A 16,035-nucleotide genomic window follows, 5' to 3' on the forward strand; every position below is an offset into this window, starting at 1 on the left:
GGAACTGCTTTTTTTATTTCTTGCACTTTTGGCTGAAAGAGACCAATTTACCAGTGTCTTGTCTGCTGATTGAGAGAGTGAGACCATGGCATGCACACTGTTGTCTTGCTGTGCCAGTAAATGGATTTGAACTAAAAATCTCTTTGCTTTTAAGAATTACACCCACAAACAAAACAGTATTCTCGGATGCTTTGAGATGGTCACAGTTTTTTCATCTGGTATTATTGGTTAAGGGTCACTTAGCAGAGTGCAAAAATATTTTTAAAGGACAGGTTTCTAGCTGGTTGTTCCTGTTTTCAGGAGTTTGGTATGACGGATTTGAGTCATGGTGGTTGATCAGGTTACAGTGGTTTATGAGCAAGAAGTGTATTTTGTCTAAGGCACAAGCAAGTTCAGCTACTAGATTGTGTTTACTGGTGAAGTTTGTGAATTCATCTGCCCTTCCTGGAACAGTCCTGGGAAAGAGGACAAAAATGCTTGTGTAAGGAGTGCAGGATCAGGGTATTACTGTGCTGATTTGGATGAGGTCCCTGGGTTTCCTGTGTTTCTTTGTAGTTCAGGTAAACCAAGCATCAGATTCTATATTATTAACCACTGAAGGCAATGATTAGATTGTTTTGAATTATTGTACAATGTATGTTGAAATTTTATCCTTTAAATTTGAACTGTTTTTTTTATTGGATTGCTGTGAATTTGAGGGAAGAGAGTAAGATGAGGGGAATGGCTTCAATGACTGTTAGTTTAGAAGAAGAAGAAGAAGAAAACCACCAATGGTTTGGAGTTAATCATGACTTTACTGCATCTATTTCATTTTTCTTAAAGGTTATTCTATAATTTTAGTGATACCAGCAGTTCAAATTTAAACCAGCCTGTTGGCTTAAAACATAAGACCCACAGGAAAGCAAATGTGCCACTTTTTCAAATGGTTATAATGCTACACTTTTTTTTTTTTGAGTGCCAAAAGTTGATGTGTTTAATCATAATGCAGAAATAAACACAGGTTTCATACAAGATATGATTGAAAATTTGAAGGCTCTGATATTAGATTTATGATTTCCTGTAAATATATTCTCACAAATTTTTTCCATTTGAATGAAGGGGTCTATGGCTACAGGGCCATTCCCCTTTAAGATCCCACATAAGGCTGCTAATGAATGCATTTGGCAGGTAAGGAGCATTAAGGCTGTCATCTTGAAGGACGGAAACAGTTTTGGCCTCCTGTGCTGGAGCTGCATCCTTGTCCCTTTACTACCTCCAGTTTCTCAGAAGGTGTGATTGTACTTGGCACATGTTCATTTTTTCCTGAAAGGTGTTCAGATGCTGCAGTGCAGCACCGCATATTGTGACAAATGGAGTTAGAGCTTGTGACTCAGCCTGTGATGTTTTCAAACAGAAAGTGACACACATATTATGGGGAAATCTACCAGAAAAACAATGTGAATATGATTAGGGGGGTAATTTTGGGTTTTTGTTTCTCATGAATAAAAAAATACTGATTCCAGAGTAAAGTCTTGTTATATGTACATGTAGCACCCTTAGGAAGAGAGGCAATAATAAATTTTTGTGGGATGGTTGTGTTCCTGGAACTACAGGTTTAGGTTTGGGAATTTGGGGTCATATTGCTACACGGCTGTCATGTAAATGTGATAAAGTAATTTTCTCTGGATAGGTTTCTTACCTGTATAAACTCGGTAAGGATACTTCCCTTTTTTCTACTCTGAGTAGTCTTGTGCACTGAAGTTGTCTGCTCTGTAATGTTCTTTGGTAGTTTGGGGACACTGAAGCCACACTCCATTATCTGTTGAGGATTGATGTTTTTACGAGTAGACTGTGATGCCCTAAGCAAAGGATAAATGTTTTCTGGTCATGCTCATGATCTGTTCCTTGTTACGTAATCACACTTAACTCCAGCTTGCTTTACCATATCTTGGTAACAGGGTCGTAATTTATTTATGCTACCAATTAAGATGATGGTGGGAATTTTGCTGCTAATATGCATTTATTCTGATCAAAGAGCTGAGAAGGCAGTCTTGGTGATTGTTTATTTATTTATAAAGGGTGCATTTTCTGATTGCTATAATTAAATAACTTGGAAGTTTTAGATTAAAAAAATTAGTTCTCAAAATTGTTTCGTTATGAAAAGCAAGAAAATTATGTGGGAGCATTGAATATTCAAAATTAACTATAATACCACATTGAACTACTTTAGAAGTGGATAGCTAATTATGAGAGAGAAGGTTATCTTATATGAATGGATAAAGCAGGAAAAAATTCACATTTCCAGCATTATTCTCACCTGATTTCAAACTGAAAAAATCTTTTCAATTTTCTTGGGTTAAAAAAATGAAAACAACAAACCAAACCACAACTAATTTATTTCAATAAATCCTTTTTATAATTATTATTGTTATTACTCCTACTTTTAGGTAAACGTTCTACTCCTTCTGTAGTAAATGAACTTTCCAATAAAGCATTAACAGAACATCATTACTGAGTTAGGTATACTCAAGCATTTTAGTAGGTGCTGTTTTTCTTTCTGCAGCTTTGTCTTCCCACTTCCATCACTTAAGACCACGTAGGAAGGGATGAAGTTAGTTATTTTTCAAGCATGACAAATAAGAATACTCCTGAGACACACTCCTGACTGGCTCTTGTACATTGGTCTAACTGTTAATGAAGAGAATCCTTGTGTTTGAACAAACCCCAGTATTCTACTTATTCTGGCACTTTTCTGAAGCTATAAACTTCATCCAAGACTAATTTGGTCAGTTTGCTCATAAAGACCATGCTCATAAAGACCATAAAGACTTTGAAATCCATGTTTGTGTTCTCAGATGGTATAAATTTTTTGGTCAGTTTACTGACAAAAATACTTGGTTAACCAGATAAAAATTTATACTAACGGAAGTGCTCATAAGTAAAGTCGCAAGGATTATGTAAGTCTTTACTGCTGTTATCTTCACTGTATGTAGAACTCTTGTCTGTAAGGATCATTGGCTGCCCTGCAGAGATGGTAAAGAAAAACAATTTTTTTTTAACTTGAAAGACAGCTTGGTGTTTATATATTTCTTATATTTTCGAGATATGTTTAAATCAAATTTAATGTGCTCTTCACTTAGTTTTAATCCTCCAGGATGTATACTTTGGCTCTTTGTCAAGAACAGACCTTTTGAGATTCTCAGTGGACTCATTTCTCCAAATTTGAGATCTTGCTCAATTAAAAACATGCTGTGTTTTTTGTTTGCTTTTTTTTGGTTTTATTTTGGTTTTCCTTAAATGAAATAAGTACAGTATTGTGTTTTTTGAATGAAGATTTATATTGAAAGTCTTAAATTTACTGCACCCATCTCCTTGTGTTCAGAACAGGCCTAATGATGGCAAGTTTTTGTTCTCTGTCTTCTCTTGCAACAAAAAATCCTTTATTTTGCAATTGGCTAAGTTGAGAGCTCTAGAACTTCTGTAGTGTGAGCCCAGGACCCTGATTTCCTTGTTGGGATGACTGTTTTATTTTTTATTCTGGTGGGATGCTGCATGATACTATTTGGTGTCTTCAGGACAGTGGCTTGACTCCAAAGAAATGCGTAGTTAGACTTTATATTGAGCCTAGATATAAACAGATTAGAATTACCAACTGCGTGGGAAGTTTTCTTCAAGTTAAACTTCTTCTTAACTTCCCACATTCAAATATTCTTGGACAAGGACACAATGGTTTGTTTTATAAACATGAAAGGGGTATTAAATCATTCTGAATTTCCAGTCTTGCTCTTAAAATTTGGCTGAGAGCTTATCAAAAGTCTGGGGGAGTTTCTTCAAAACATATTCCAGGGGAAGAAAACATTGCTACAGATGCTGTACAAAAGAAAATCAATACATGGAAGAAGGCCTCCCATAAGTACAAGAGATTTGCCAACCTGAAGAGAGTGCCACGGATGGCAACTCCATGAATGTAGGGAAAGTTTCTTGAATGACGTGTGAAGAAACAGATGCAGATGTGCCCTGCACTTTCTGGGAAATTGAAATTACTACTTGAAATAAATCCACAATTAAGCCTTTTTTTTCCTTGAATTGCTCTATGGAGTAATTATAATAACTATTACTTTGCTGCGTGAAAAAGTAATAAGATATAATAAAAGAAATGGACAAGACCATGGTTCTGTTCCAATATTAGGATTTCTGAATGACATTTTTCATTCAATGTTAGATACGTGTTGCATTTGAAACCCACAGTAAAATGCATCTGTCCCAGTCGAACTCTCTTACAGAGACTCTGGTCATGTGCATGTGAAATTTCATTGGGAGTCAGATGGGTTTAAGTACTGCTTCTGCAGGAAAGGCAATCTTAATGATCAGATTAGATTTGTGGATTACAAATAGCCTGCTAATATGTCCATGGGTTCTGTGACTCTTAGTTCTTCAAGTTCCTTTCCTGGTTCTGAGTTATGAGGAATAGTTTGCAAGACAATTCATGGCATTCCTAAGTAGATTCCTGTAGCAGCTTGAAACTTCTTTGCAATGAGAGAAAGTTACCTCATGTATTTGTAAGGAGAGAGAGAAATGCACAGGTCTTCAAACAAAAAGGGATTTATTATTTCCTACAAGCAAGATCAATTTGGAATAGGGACATTGCACGAATGGGGAGCTTGTATCTCCTTTATGCACTTGATGATATCCTGGAGTTACCTATTTTTAAAAATTCTGTTTCCTTTGGTAAACACTGTGGCTTTGTAGCACTGTCTGAAATGCTCCTACATCATTCAGATTTATATCTTGCAGTTGCAATCCTCTGGGTCCTTTTTATTCAGTGATGGACCAAGAAAGGAAGTTTATCTATCCTTTCCCTCTGCTGGAATAAATAATGGCAGAGTTTCAAAGTCTGCATTCATATTTGTAACTTCACTAATGACACTCATATTTTTCAGTGTTAACACCTCTCTGATGTTTAATCATATTTATGTTCCTCAGAAGTGTTTATCTGGGTTAGTTTTTTAACACATCCTTCATCTGACTCAGGGGTTTTTAGGACTGATGTCAGTAAGCAACAGATGGTGAAAAAAATTACTTGGTTCTTTCTGCACCTTATGTCAATTGGCTTATGGTGATTTATGTGTTTTAAAAGACTATGAGTGTGAATGGTGGTGGAGGAATGGTAATATATGCTGAAATTCACACTTCCAGTTGCTGGAAACATCTGACTGGGTAGCTCTTCTGGGTGTCAGTAGCATCTTAGCAGCTGTAAACGAAGGTCTCAGTCCCTTTCTGCTCATGGAGGTCTCTCTGTTACCCAGCTCTCTCCACATCTGTCCCTGGTTGATGTTATGTTTAGCAGTAGCACTGTGTGTGACATTTGATTGTCATCTGTGTTCTGAGTTTGCTGTTATTTTTAGTCTGAGTCTTGACAGGGTTACGCAACTGTAACAGCAGAACCAGACTACTGTCTCCAGATGTCCGGGGAAACAGGAACGTGCTTTTCTCATCCCATGAAAATGAGTGAGGAGCAGAGTTATTTCTTTAGCTCCCAGTTACTTTCCTAGAGAGAGGAGCCTGGAGGTAGAAGAGCTGTTGGTGAAGCAAAGGTGAGAATGCAGACAGCGTCCCTTCTGCAGGCAGCCACCTCAGCGGAGGAATAAGAAGACATCTCTTTCCACTTCCCATACAAATAAATGAATTTTGTTTCAGTTGGCACTAAAATGGAAATGAGTTACAATGTGAAGTTGATCTTTTGAATCGGAAAAATAACTGATGATGGTGCCTATCATGTTTTTAATTTGGAAATATTTGTATACTTAGTCATGGCAGTAAAGTGTATGGACATGGATTTGCTTGTGAAAGTAGATACAGCTTTAAAATACATTATTCTAAGATGATGATTGTGGTATGGTTATACTTAAGATCCTTTGTTCATTTTCTTGCTGTCAAATACAGCTGGGAAACAGAGCTCCTGTTCCTAAGTGCTGAAAGAAAGCGGTGAACAAGGTGTTTTGTCTTCTCCTCCTTTTGATTGATTCCTGTGGAATATTTGCCACAATCTGTTCCAGATGGTTTCTGATGGAGAGAGAGCTTACTAAAACTTCTGCTTGGAGAAATAGAGGAAAGGCAAGAAAAAGCAAAGGAAAAAAAAATTCCCAAGCCATTGCAAAACTGTTCACTATCCAGCAGTTATCTCTCCCGATAAATGCTGACAGGTGAAAAAAATGTGGTTGTAGAAGTGCTGACATGAACTGAAGGCATTCTATTAATCTGTTCATCAAAGTCTTCATGCTTTTGGTGTTTTTGGGGTTTTTTTGTTGTGGTTTTTTTTTTCCCAAAGAAGAAATTTTTTCTCTCTGGGTGTGGCCCACAGAGCAGCCCCATGTTGAGATGTTGGCTCAGGAGCAGGGTGGGGAGTGGTGTGTGTTAGCATGGCCTTATCAACAGAGCTGTTGGATGTGGAGGGAGTATGGGCTTATGCAGGAGGGAACTTGTCCTGAGCAGACACAGTTCTGCACTGCACACCAGAGGCTATGACCATTATTTTGCTCTGAAGGGATGGTAAGATTACATGCACTTCACTTAACTGTCTTGCATAGCAGTGTATTGTTCCAATCTCATCTGTCACAAGTATTATTTTAAGTGCAATTACTCAGAAGTGAGACCAAAACTATGTCAGGAGTTAATCCATTCTTCTGAATTTCAATAAGTAAAAATAAAGTAAATATCTGTGAGCTAAAGTTCCCTGGGCACTATGCCTATCAGATATATGTCATTACGAGAAGGTATAGTTTTTGAAGAGGAGCATTTTTGCTCACTATCACAGTTTTATTCTTTAAAATAGGTTGTTTACAGCATAAACTAATTTTGCAATGTGTGGGGTTTTTTTTATTGTTATTGTAAAAAGTCTTGGAGGAAAAAGTTCTGAAACAAATTTTGTATTTCTGAAACAAATTTGAAATATGAAGTGTTAGAAGAGTTGAAAAATAGCAATTTTCAAAAGTGCAATTTTCTTTTTCAGAAGTGGTAATGCATATTTCTGATCAAGTGAACTTAATTTTTAGTCTTCTTAGTCTTTTTACGTAGTCTTCTAAGTAAAAAGGCTGAGTCTTTTTCTACTGCATTTGGTTAGTAATGGTTATGTCATGTAAAAGTGAGAAATCCTCAGAAACAGGATTTTCACTTGTGACTCTGAGTTGAAAAGGGGATGTGAGGTTGCCTTCCACTTTGTACCTTAGCAGTCATTGGCTCATAAAATTATAGTGGAGATGAGGAAAACTGGTTGATCATCTTTCTGGGAGATTCAGCTCTGTAGGTAATTAACACTGGGTCATTTTGTCCTGCCAATGGTGAACGAGTTCACTTTTTACTACATTAGTTTGTAAAGCAGTGCTCATAGACAACAGAGCAAGCTGTGTACAGCCTTGTGGGTCTTTGTGTCAGTGTGAGATAAGGTGGGTGTTCTTCTCAAGGACACCCCTGCCTCTGGGGGCAGAGGCATCAGGAACTATAAGGAAATACTGGAGGGCCGTTTGCTCCTTGTTTACTGTATTGCTACTATGCGCGTGGGTGAGTTTTGGTTAAAGAATGCTGCATGCATGAATCTTTAGGAAAAGAAGAAAAAATTCTTGTTCCATTTTTTCTCATGTTTGCTGGTTGATACCAAGAGGGAGTGTTACCAGAAATTAAAGAGCCTTGTACATAAGGGCTATATGCAGAATGGAAGGAAATCAGAATTTTCTCACCAGTTTAGACCTCTCCTCTTTGTATCACATTGTTGGAAGTACTTACCTGGCTGGCTAATGAAGGTGGGGCTTTTTGTCACTGTTGGTTTGTTTTGAATTTTTTTAAACTCTTTTTCCTTGAAAATAATTTATTTCTAGCAGTTCTTATTCTATAGAATTTAAATCACCTTACCTCTTTTAACATTTACTTACTTTACCAAGCTCTTGTGTTGTTCATATAGTCCATCAAGGAACAGTGTAGGGCTCCATTCAGGTTTTGGTGGTTTTCCCTGCAGCTTTTGTACAGTTTTGCTATAATAGGCAATGAAGATGTTTAAGCCATAAATTGTAACATTTCAGTCTCTGACAGAAGGCCAAGTCCATATGGCCTAGTGCTGGACCTACTTGCCTTGGTAGGGCAGTTCCCGATGTCTAGTAAGGTGATTAGGGGTAAAAAAACCTATCCAACCAACAAAAAAACCCCCCAAACTTCACCGGTTTAGAATGTTCCAGAGAATGTGGGAACCAGCTGGTAAATGTCTTACTGGAGAGCAGCACAAGTGGAAAGGCCTGAATAATCGTGACCTGAGGACAGTGCCTTATTGGTAAGAGGGATCTTAACTGTATCTCTTCCTGGAAGAGTTGGCCACTCATGACACATTCATGGATTGTCGTTTAGAACACCTTGGCTTGGAGGGGGAGATAGATTTGCTTCAGCATTTGACTTAGGCTGAGCTTTTGCCCTAGAATCTTTTCATCTGGGGTATGTGCCAGTGTCTCATTCACATGTTATACCTAGTAGCAAAGGCTGCTACATCTGTAGCCTGTTTTAGTCATCTGAATTGCGTGGTAATCGAGGATTTTTTCAGAACAATGAGGATATAATGGATATTAACCATGGGATAACTAAGAATAATTACGGCATTACAGGCAGGAATCCGGTGCTGAGTTGTCCTAGCTTTGAGAGTTGGACACTTGGCCTCCTGGAGACTGAGAAGTTTCAAAGGTCATTCAGCTGCTGATTCCTTTTCCCTTCTGCATTTTGGTCTCTTATTTCAGATCAGCTGGATATAAGAATGAATGAACAGCATCACCTCTGTCTTTTAGCCAACTACCCTTGCCTGCTCAGGGTTAGACATTTTTTTCAGCAGCACTTTTTCCAATTAATATTTTCACCGAATATATATTTTTTTTTGTGTTACTGGAAATATAAGCATGAAAGTTAGGCCAAATTTTAGCCTAAATGTACCATTTTTAAAGAATATAATTGCATAGCTTTCTTAATAATCTTGCAGCTGTAAAGTTGTTAAAACAGGATGCAAACACCATGCAATATCCTGTTGAAGTAGAAGACACATTACTTCAGTGTAGTTGGCAGAATTAATTTCTTCTCATGCTAAAGCACACAAGAGTCTGGATAGGATAACACTAAGAAGGATACATAATATTCTCAAACCTACAGTAGAAATATGTGAAATATGTGGAAGAGAGATTTTTACATATTTCTTGAACACAAAAGGGTATAACAAGCAATACATTATTCTGTTAACAATAATTACAGTGCTTTTGTTTACTAAAGTAAATTCAGAAATAGTGAGTGGATGGCTAATTTTTTCTTCACCTTCTGTCTTGTTTTCTGCTGTTGTGGCTTTTGACAGAATTCTAGTTTTCAAATGAGGAGTCAGTAGCCCTTTGGTACTAGTCCTGCACTCTTGAAGCCAGTTTTTCTGAACACGTAGTTTCCACTTCTGAATTAAGTACTCTTAAAATTTTTGTGGACTAAAACTAAACACATCGTTTATGAGGCTGGTTTTTTCCTCTTCTTTCCAAGTTCATGTTTATTGTGAATTTCTTTATTGCCCCTCACTTGCTCTCCGGTATTTTTTCATATAACAGGTAAAACACCAATTCTATACAAATTATTATCTTTAAATGGAGGAAAGAAGACTGTTGGTATAAATATGAAATAATAATATGTAACAGCTGTTAGAATTCTACATGTAGAAAGCTGATGTGCCTATGAAGCAGGATTAAATTTCTTCAAAGGCCTAGTCTGGCTAACATAGAACAATGAAAAATAAATTATAGAAGGACAAGGTTATCATGTGATACACGTGATATATGATTTTCTGGTTTTTTGGGGTTTTTTTGAGATTCCTTTTAAATTTTGTATGGCACACACTGTACATACTGTTCTTAAAAATGAATTAAATATTTTAGCTATAAATCAACTTGTCCACTGCTGTGAAAGATGATAAAAATCTTTAAAGGTTTGTACAGCACCTTTTATTTTCTATACATTAAGACTGAAATATTTTAAATAGTCACTTATGAATGGAGAAGTCAGGCTTATATTTTATCAAGTGCTCTTCTCTTCCTGTCTAAGGGAAGGTGCTTTAAAGTACTGCAGATGATACAAAATAAAACCTAATTTGCTTCTAATTCTGTGTATTAATAGCTCTGCTTTTTATGTCTTTTTGCAATTGTGTATTATTGCTATTATTTGGCTGTGAACAACAGCAGAACTTCACGGGTGAAAATCACATTTCTGAAATTTTGTCAATAGAGACTGTTAGAAAACATGGTGAAGCATGGTTTAAAAGGAAGCCTGAAGAGCAGAAAGTGTGAATGGACTTTGCACATATGTTGTAATTTCCAGTTTAAGCCTTTTTGTTCAGTGTTTGCTGTAGATGAGCCCATCCTTTGAAAGCTAAGAAACCAAAGGGTTTTCTGGATGCTTTATATGAAAAAATACATAAGGGAAAGTTTGAATGGAAACGTAATCTCTGTTAACAGTCCTGTTTATGCAGCAATAGAGGGAAAAAAAAGCTTTTGAGTACACAGCTCTAGGAATAGAAAGCAGTAAATTTTGAGGTAAATATAGTTCAAGAAAAAGTCATCTGAAATTAATTTTGCAAATCGATTAGACAATTTTGAGAAGCAGTAACAAGCCTAAAATGCTAAAATTACATTAATTTTGATACTGCAAACTGACCAATGTATCCAAAATACCCAGAAATTTCTATCCTATCTGGTTTGCCAAGAAACTCATCTTTATAGGTGCTTTTTCTGGTGATGGAATTCCATTGATCCTAAATGGGATTTTCCATTGTTTTGGACATCTGTGTACGGCTCCTTTTGCAGAAGGAGACCTCTGCAAATACCAGAGAGAGTGTAGAAGATGGGTTCATTTGCTTTTTTGGGTCCTTTGTTGTTGCAGCAGTGACAAACTAAAACTGATTTTATGCTCTGAAATTTTTTCTAGATAGTTTTGAGTGTCAGAACTGAGGAATATGTATGTTTGACAAAATAATAATGTAGTGCAGTGCCAACATGTGAAAGCAGTGCAGCTGCTGTTTCCTAATCTTTTATCTTGCTAAAATTATATTCAGTCATTTACTCTTGCACCTTAGCTTGATAAGGCACTCATCTCTCCAGACACATACACTAGATAAGTGGAGATAAACACGAAATAAAAATATTGGAACAGTTGCAGTAGGGAATAGTAGAAACGTTGCAGATAGGTTTTGGGGAGTTTAATTCATAATTCTGAGAAACATAATGGTAGAGCTCTTGCAACTGCTTAAATAAATACAAATTTTCCTGGCAGCGTCTAGCTGAGTTTGCTGGAGGAGGCTTTGATATAAATAGAGGTTCTAAATATTTGACACAGACTTGTTAGCAAGACATTCAGTGACTTCCAGCTAATGAAGGAAGACATTTAAAGCACACAGTTGCTGTTTTCTGTATTTGTACTGGGAAACTGACTGCTAGGTGCTCTACAAGAAGTGCAGCAAGCTCAGTCCTCAAGAAAGAAGAAAATGAGTATAATATTGCACTGAAAATAAGTAAGCTGTTTAACATGATTAAAATCTGGTTGACATAATGCCAAAAATAACTGGATAATAGTATTACCTGCTAGTGTTATTATTCTGCTACCAGAATGATTGAGCACATTGGTCCTTCCCATTGAAATGGAAAAGCCTTCAGGCCATAAAAGGCCTTAAACCACTATTGTACCTCTTCCTATGAATGCCACAGAACTTGTTCCCACCCTGAAATTAAACTGGAAAAAAACCCAAAAAACCAAAAAGTTGATTTATGGATTTGTCCTGATATCAGGAGTGTCCTCTTTGCCATTCTTTCCAAGAAGGCTGCTAATGGCCATTGTACATTCTGTGCTCCTCTGTAGAGGACCCTGAGAGTAGGTGCATAATAGCAGAGCTGCCCTCCCTCTTCTCAAGTACATTGACTTTAGAGCTCTGATAATTGCTTGCAGAATTCCCTGTGGGATAGGTCCTATTTACTCTATCTTGCAGGTTTTTTATAGTTACAAATGTCGGTGTAAGTCTTTAGTTGGTATTTAAAGGCTGTGGCTATAAGGAAAGTTTAGTAAGTGACAAGAGCAATTCTTACAGGAGAATGAGAAGCTGCTCTTAAAGATTCTGGATTTCACTCAGAAAACCCCTCTATCAAGCTTTGGTGGATTTTGTAGTACTTGACAGATTTTTTTAAGGCTGATTGTGGAATCATATCAGTTCAGAAATAGAGAATAGGTGCTTCTTATTTTTCCTGCTTGCTAGGCACCCATGCATTTCATGTGCTTCTTAGGCAACCTACAGATGTGGAGTGTATACCCAGAGTTTTCTATCAAGGCTATTAGGGAAATCAAATCAGTTGTTCAAAACATTTGCTGGTTTGGGAAACAAAAGTTGTAGTTATTGTATGGATTTGCTAATAGAGAACCTTAACACTTTTGTTTTATAATTAAAGTGGACAGATGTGATGATGATGAGGACCAATGAATGCATAACTTGTTAACTCATTCCCACTATTGTTTCCATTATACTATTCCATGATATTCCATGATACACTATTGTTTTCAGGAAGTTGTGTCTGGTAAAACTTATTTTCTTTTGGAATACATGTTTCTGGCATGGCTAAAGATGTATATGTATTCCAAAACCAAATTGTTTTGGATATAGCTGAGAAGACTTCATTGATACAAGTCTCCATCACTGGGCTACTCAAGAACCATCTGGACACAATCCTGTGCGGTGTGGTCTGGGATGACCCTGCTTGAGCAGGGAGGTTGGGCCAGATGACCCACTTTGGTTCCTTCTAACTTGATCTAACCTTTGATTCTGAGATTTATTTTAAGCATAAACTTGAATACCTTTGAAAAAATCGTTTAAATAAGTGGTCAAAAGTTGACAAGGTCAATTGTAAACTCAAGTGGGAAACACTTTGTGCCATTGAATTTGTTTTTATCAGGTCAATTGAACAATATGTTGTTTTTCTTTTCTCTCATTGCAGCCTGTGCTTTCCGTTACAATGGACTCTCCTTTGTCTACCTCATCTACCTCCTGCTCATTCCTCTGTTTTCAGAACCCTCAAAAGCAACCATGCAAGGTAAGAAGTTCATTGCTTCATTCTTCAGAGTCTGTGGTGCACAGAGTACATGCAAAAGCTTTGGTGTAGTAGAAGGTGAAGTCCTGAGTGCATCCCCCTCATTAAGTGATCTGACTTGCAAAACATACTGTAAATTCCCTGATGTTGTAGTTTTACAATATGGTGGCCTTGGTGCCCAAGGACTTCCAACCATGCTCACCCCAAATTGCATCAGGGCTGTCTGATAGCACTACTGGGCGTTCCTTTTTATGACATCATTTCCTCTGGAATACTGATGTGGTCTGGGTGAAAAATGAGTTTTCAGAACCTTCCCAAAGCTATCCTATCATAGATTGTGCTCTAGGTCTGAATTGGTAGTTAATTATGATAATTAAATTTGATACCAGATTTTTCATTCAATTGTATTTTAGGTACTTATTTAAACAACTGTCATTCTGGCATTATACTACTGCCTTAGCAAAAATAACTCAAAGGGCTTGCTTTTAGAGATGACGAATGACTGCATCAGGCATTCAAGCATTTATGTCTCACATACAGCAGTGTGCCATTCTGCCTTGTCTAGGGCAAGAATATAATACTTCTGAAAGGGGTATTTACATTCCCCTGTAATGAGGAGGAAAGGGGTTCCTTATAGGTCTGCAAATAGTTTATATATTTTGAATTATAAAGCTTTGATTGGTATAGAATCATAGAATGCTTAGGGTTGGAAGGGTAGGTGAAGATCATCTGATTCCATTGGCAGGGATGTCACTCACTAGATTAGGTTGCTCAGGGCCCCATCTAACCTGGCCTCGAACACTTCCAGGAATGGGATAGTCACAACTTCTCTGGACACCCTGTTCCAGTGTTTCACCACCTTCTGAGTAAAGAATATCTTCCTAATATCTCATCCAAACCTGCCCTCTTTCAGTTTTAAACCATTGCTGTTGTCCTGTCACTATCTACCTGCAAAAAAAGTCCCTCTCTCCTTTTCATAAGTCTTCTTTTAAGAACAGGAATCCTGCAATGAGTTCTCCCTGGAGCCCTCTCTTCTCCATTCTGAACAATCCCAGTTCTTCCAGCCTGTCTTTGTAGATCAGGTGCTTCTGTCTTTTGGTGGGATCCATACCAATTGGGAGGGCTCAGTTTATACTGTCTGTTTCAGTAGCCAGTGGAACCAGAAAAACAGGCCTGAAAAATAAACTAAGCAAGCATAAAAAGTGGGAAATCCCACTCTTGGTGAGGCTGTCAGTCATTTTTACAGGGGAATATTACAAGGACAGTGTAAGCATGGAACATCAGTAAATGTCCAGCTGTGAGTTAGAGTTTCTCTTAAAGGTGCTGAAGGTATGAACTGAAAGGGAAAGACTCACTGGGAATTTGGTTGCAGCTGCTCCAATATTTCATTGCAGATAATATGCAATTACCCTATTGGTTTTGTGTGTTTTACTTTTGTTGCCCCTTCTGTGTGTGTGCCAGGAGAAGTGTTTGACGAGATGACATTTGCTAGATGTCAAGAGTGAGAGTGGAGAGACATACAAATTCTCTTCTTTTAGAGTATAAAAAAAGTCTATTTGATTAGGACTAAGTCCTGTGTGACTTAATGGAGTAATCTAGTTTGCATCACTGATGGTAGCAATCTCTCCTCAGAGGAAAATGCTTTATTAGGACTTTGGATAGTTTCCCTGTATTGTGTATCACATTGCATTGCACTTTGCCTGAATTTCGTGTTATGTATGATGTGTTTGTCTGAATTAATTTCTTATATAAATTTAGTATTTGAGTGTACCCACTTTGCCCACTGTCCCTGCTACATTTCTAAACTCTGTGTGTAGGTCTATCTTTGTAGAAACTGTTGAGGGTTGTTGTTTGGGTTTATATTTTTTGTGTCCAGAAGATGGAAAAGAAAGAGGAAATATTTAAATATTTTAGCTAAAACCAGCCAAACCACCAGTAAATCACAGTCAAAGAATAAATAAATTAAACTTTACTAAAAAACAACCCAAAACCAAACCAAATCTATGTTTATGTACTTTACTTGTATTTTTCCCCTAATACTTCTGTCACTCAGATAATATTTTTTTTCTTGAAATTCTGTTTGTTTTGATTAAGTTTTTTTAATTCTTTTAAACTTTCTAGCTTTCCACTATTTTTTTCTTTCCTCATCATCTCCTGATACACTCAGCTCTTCGGGCAAAATCTCTAACCAACTTTCCTATCTCTTGCACTTTCATCTGTTTTCCCAGTTTGTCACCTTGCACTTTACAGTCCCTAAACTTATGGAGCTTCTCTCCACCAAGCTTAAGGGTTTTACAGGATATAGAATTAGGAATTATTCTGAAATGGATGATATCAGTCTAGGTTAATTTACATTTTTACAGAAACTTAAAAGTTTAGAAATACTGGGAAAAAACTATTATACTTGCTCAAATAGTTCAGATGGTGTTTAAAGATTAATGAGTAATTTTTTTTCCTTCTTTCCCCCTTAAATATTTAATCTCATTAAAAAGGTTAATTACTAAGATAAAGTAATATTGATCCTTAAACCTGAAGATATAATTCACTGTCTATGTCTCTGCCTATGTTCCATGTATTAGTTTCAAATCTAACTGAAGGATTTGTCTCCTATACTTCTAAAGAGGTTGGTATTTCACCTGGCAGCATCTTAAAACTAGCCTATGGAACATAGGCAGAGACAACTGTGTAAGAAACATTAATTGCAAATAACATCTTGTCTACACCAGTAACTTAAAGCCTGGCCAATTTTTCAAGGGTTGCTAATGGGAACAGTTTTTGAGGCATTTACCTCTTTGTATGTGTAGTGAAGCCCTGTGATTTCAGCAGTAATTCTTCTGTATGAATTATCTCTAAATTCAGTAACTGATTTGTTTCCTATTTCTCTGGAGCTGACAAATACACAGTAAATTGTGCAACAGTCTGGTTTCTAACTTCT

General features: G+C 37.0%; 1 protein-coding gene across 1 annotated transcript in view; it reads left to right on the forward strand.

Annotated features, from left to right (window-relative positions):
- Positions 1-16,035, forward strand: part of PIEZO2 (piezo type mechanosensitive ion channel component 2) — a 286,729-nt gene that overhangs the window by 37,478 nt on the left and 233,216 nt on the right. The window contains exon 2 of the mRNA XM_071456986.1: positions 13,008-13,103. Coding sequence (XP_071313087.1) covers positions 13,008-13,103 — 96 coding nt within the window. The remainder of the gene's footprint in view (positions 1-13,007; positions 13,104-16,035) is intronic.

The sequence above is a fragment of the Agelaius tricolor genome, unplaced genomic scaffold (genome assembly GCF_023055355.1).
Source record: "Agelaius tricolor isolate 1412-34295 unplaced genomic scaffold, bAgeTri1.0.p SCAF_2, whole genome shotgun sequence".
Taxonomy (NCBI): domain Eukaryota; kingdom Metazoa; phylum Chordata; class Aves; order Passeriformes; family Icteridae; genus Agelaius; species Agelaius tricolor.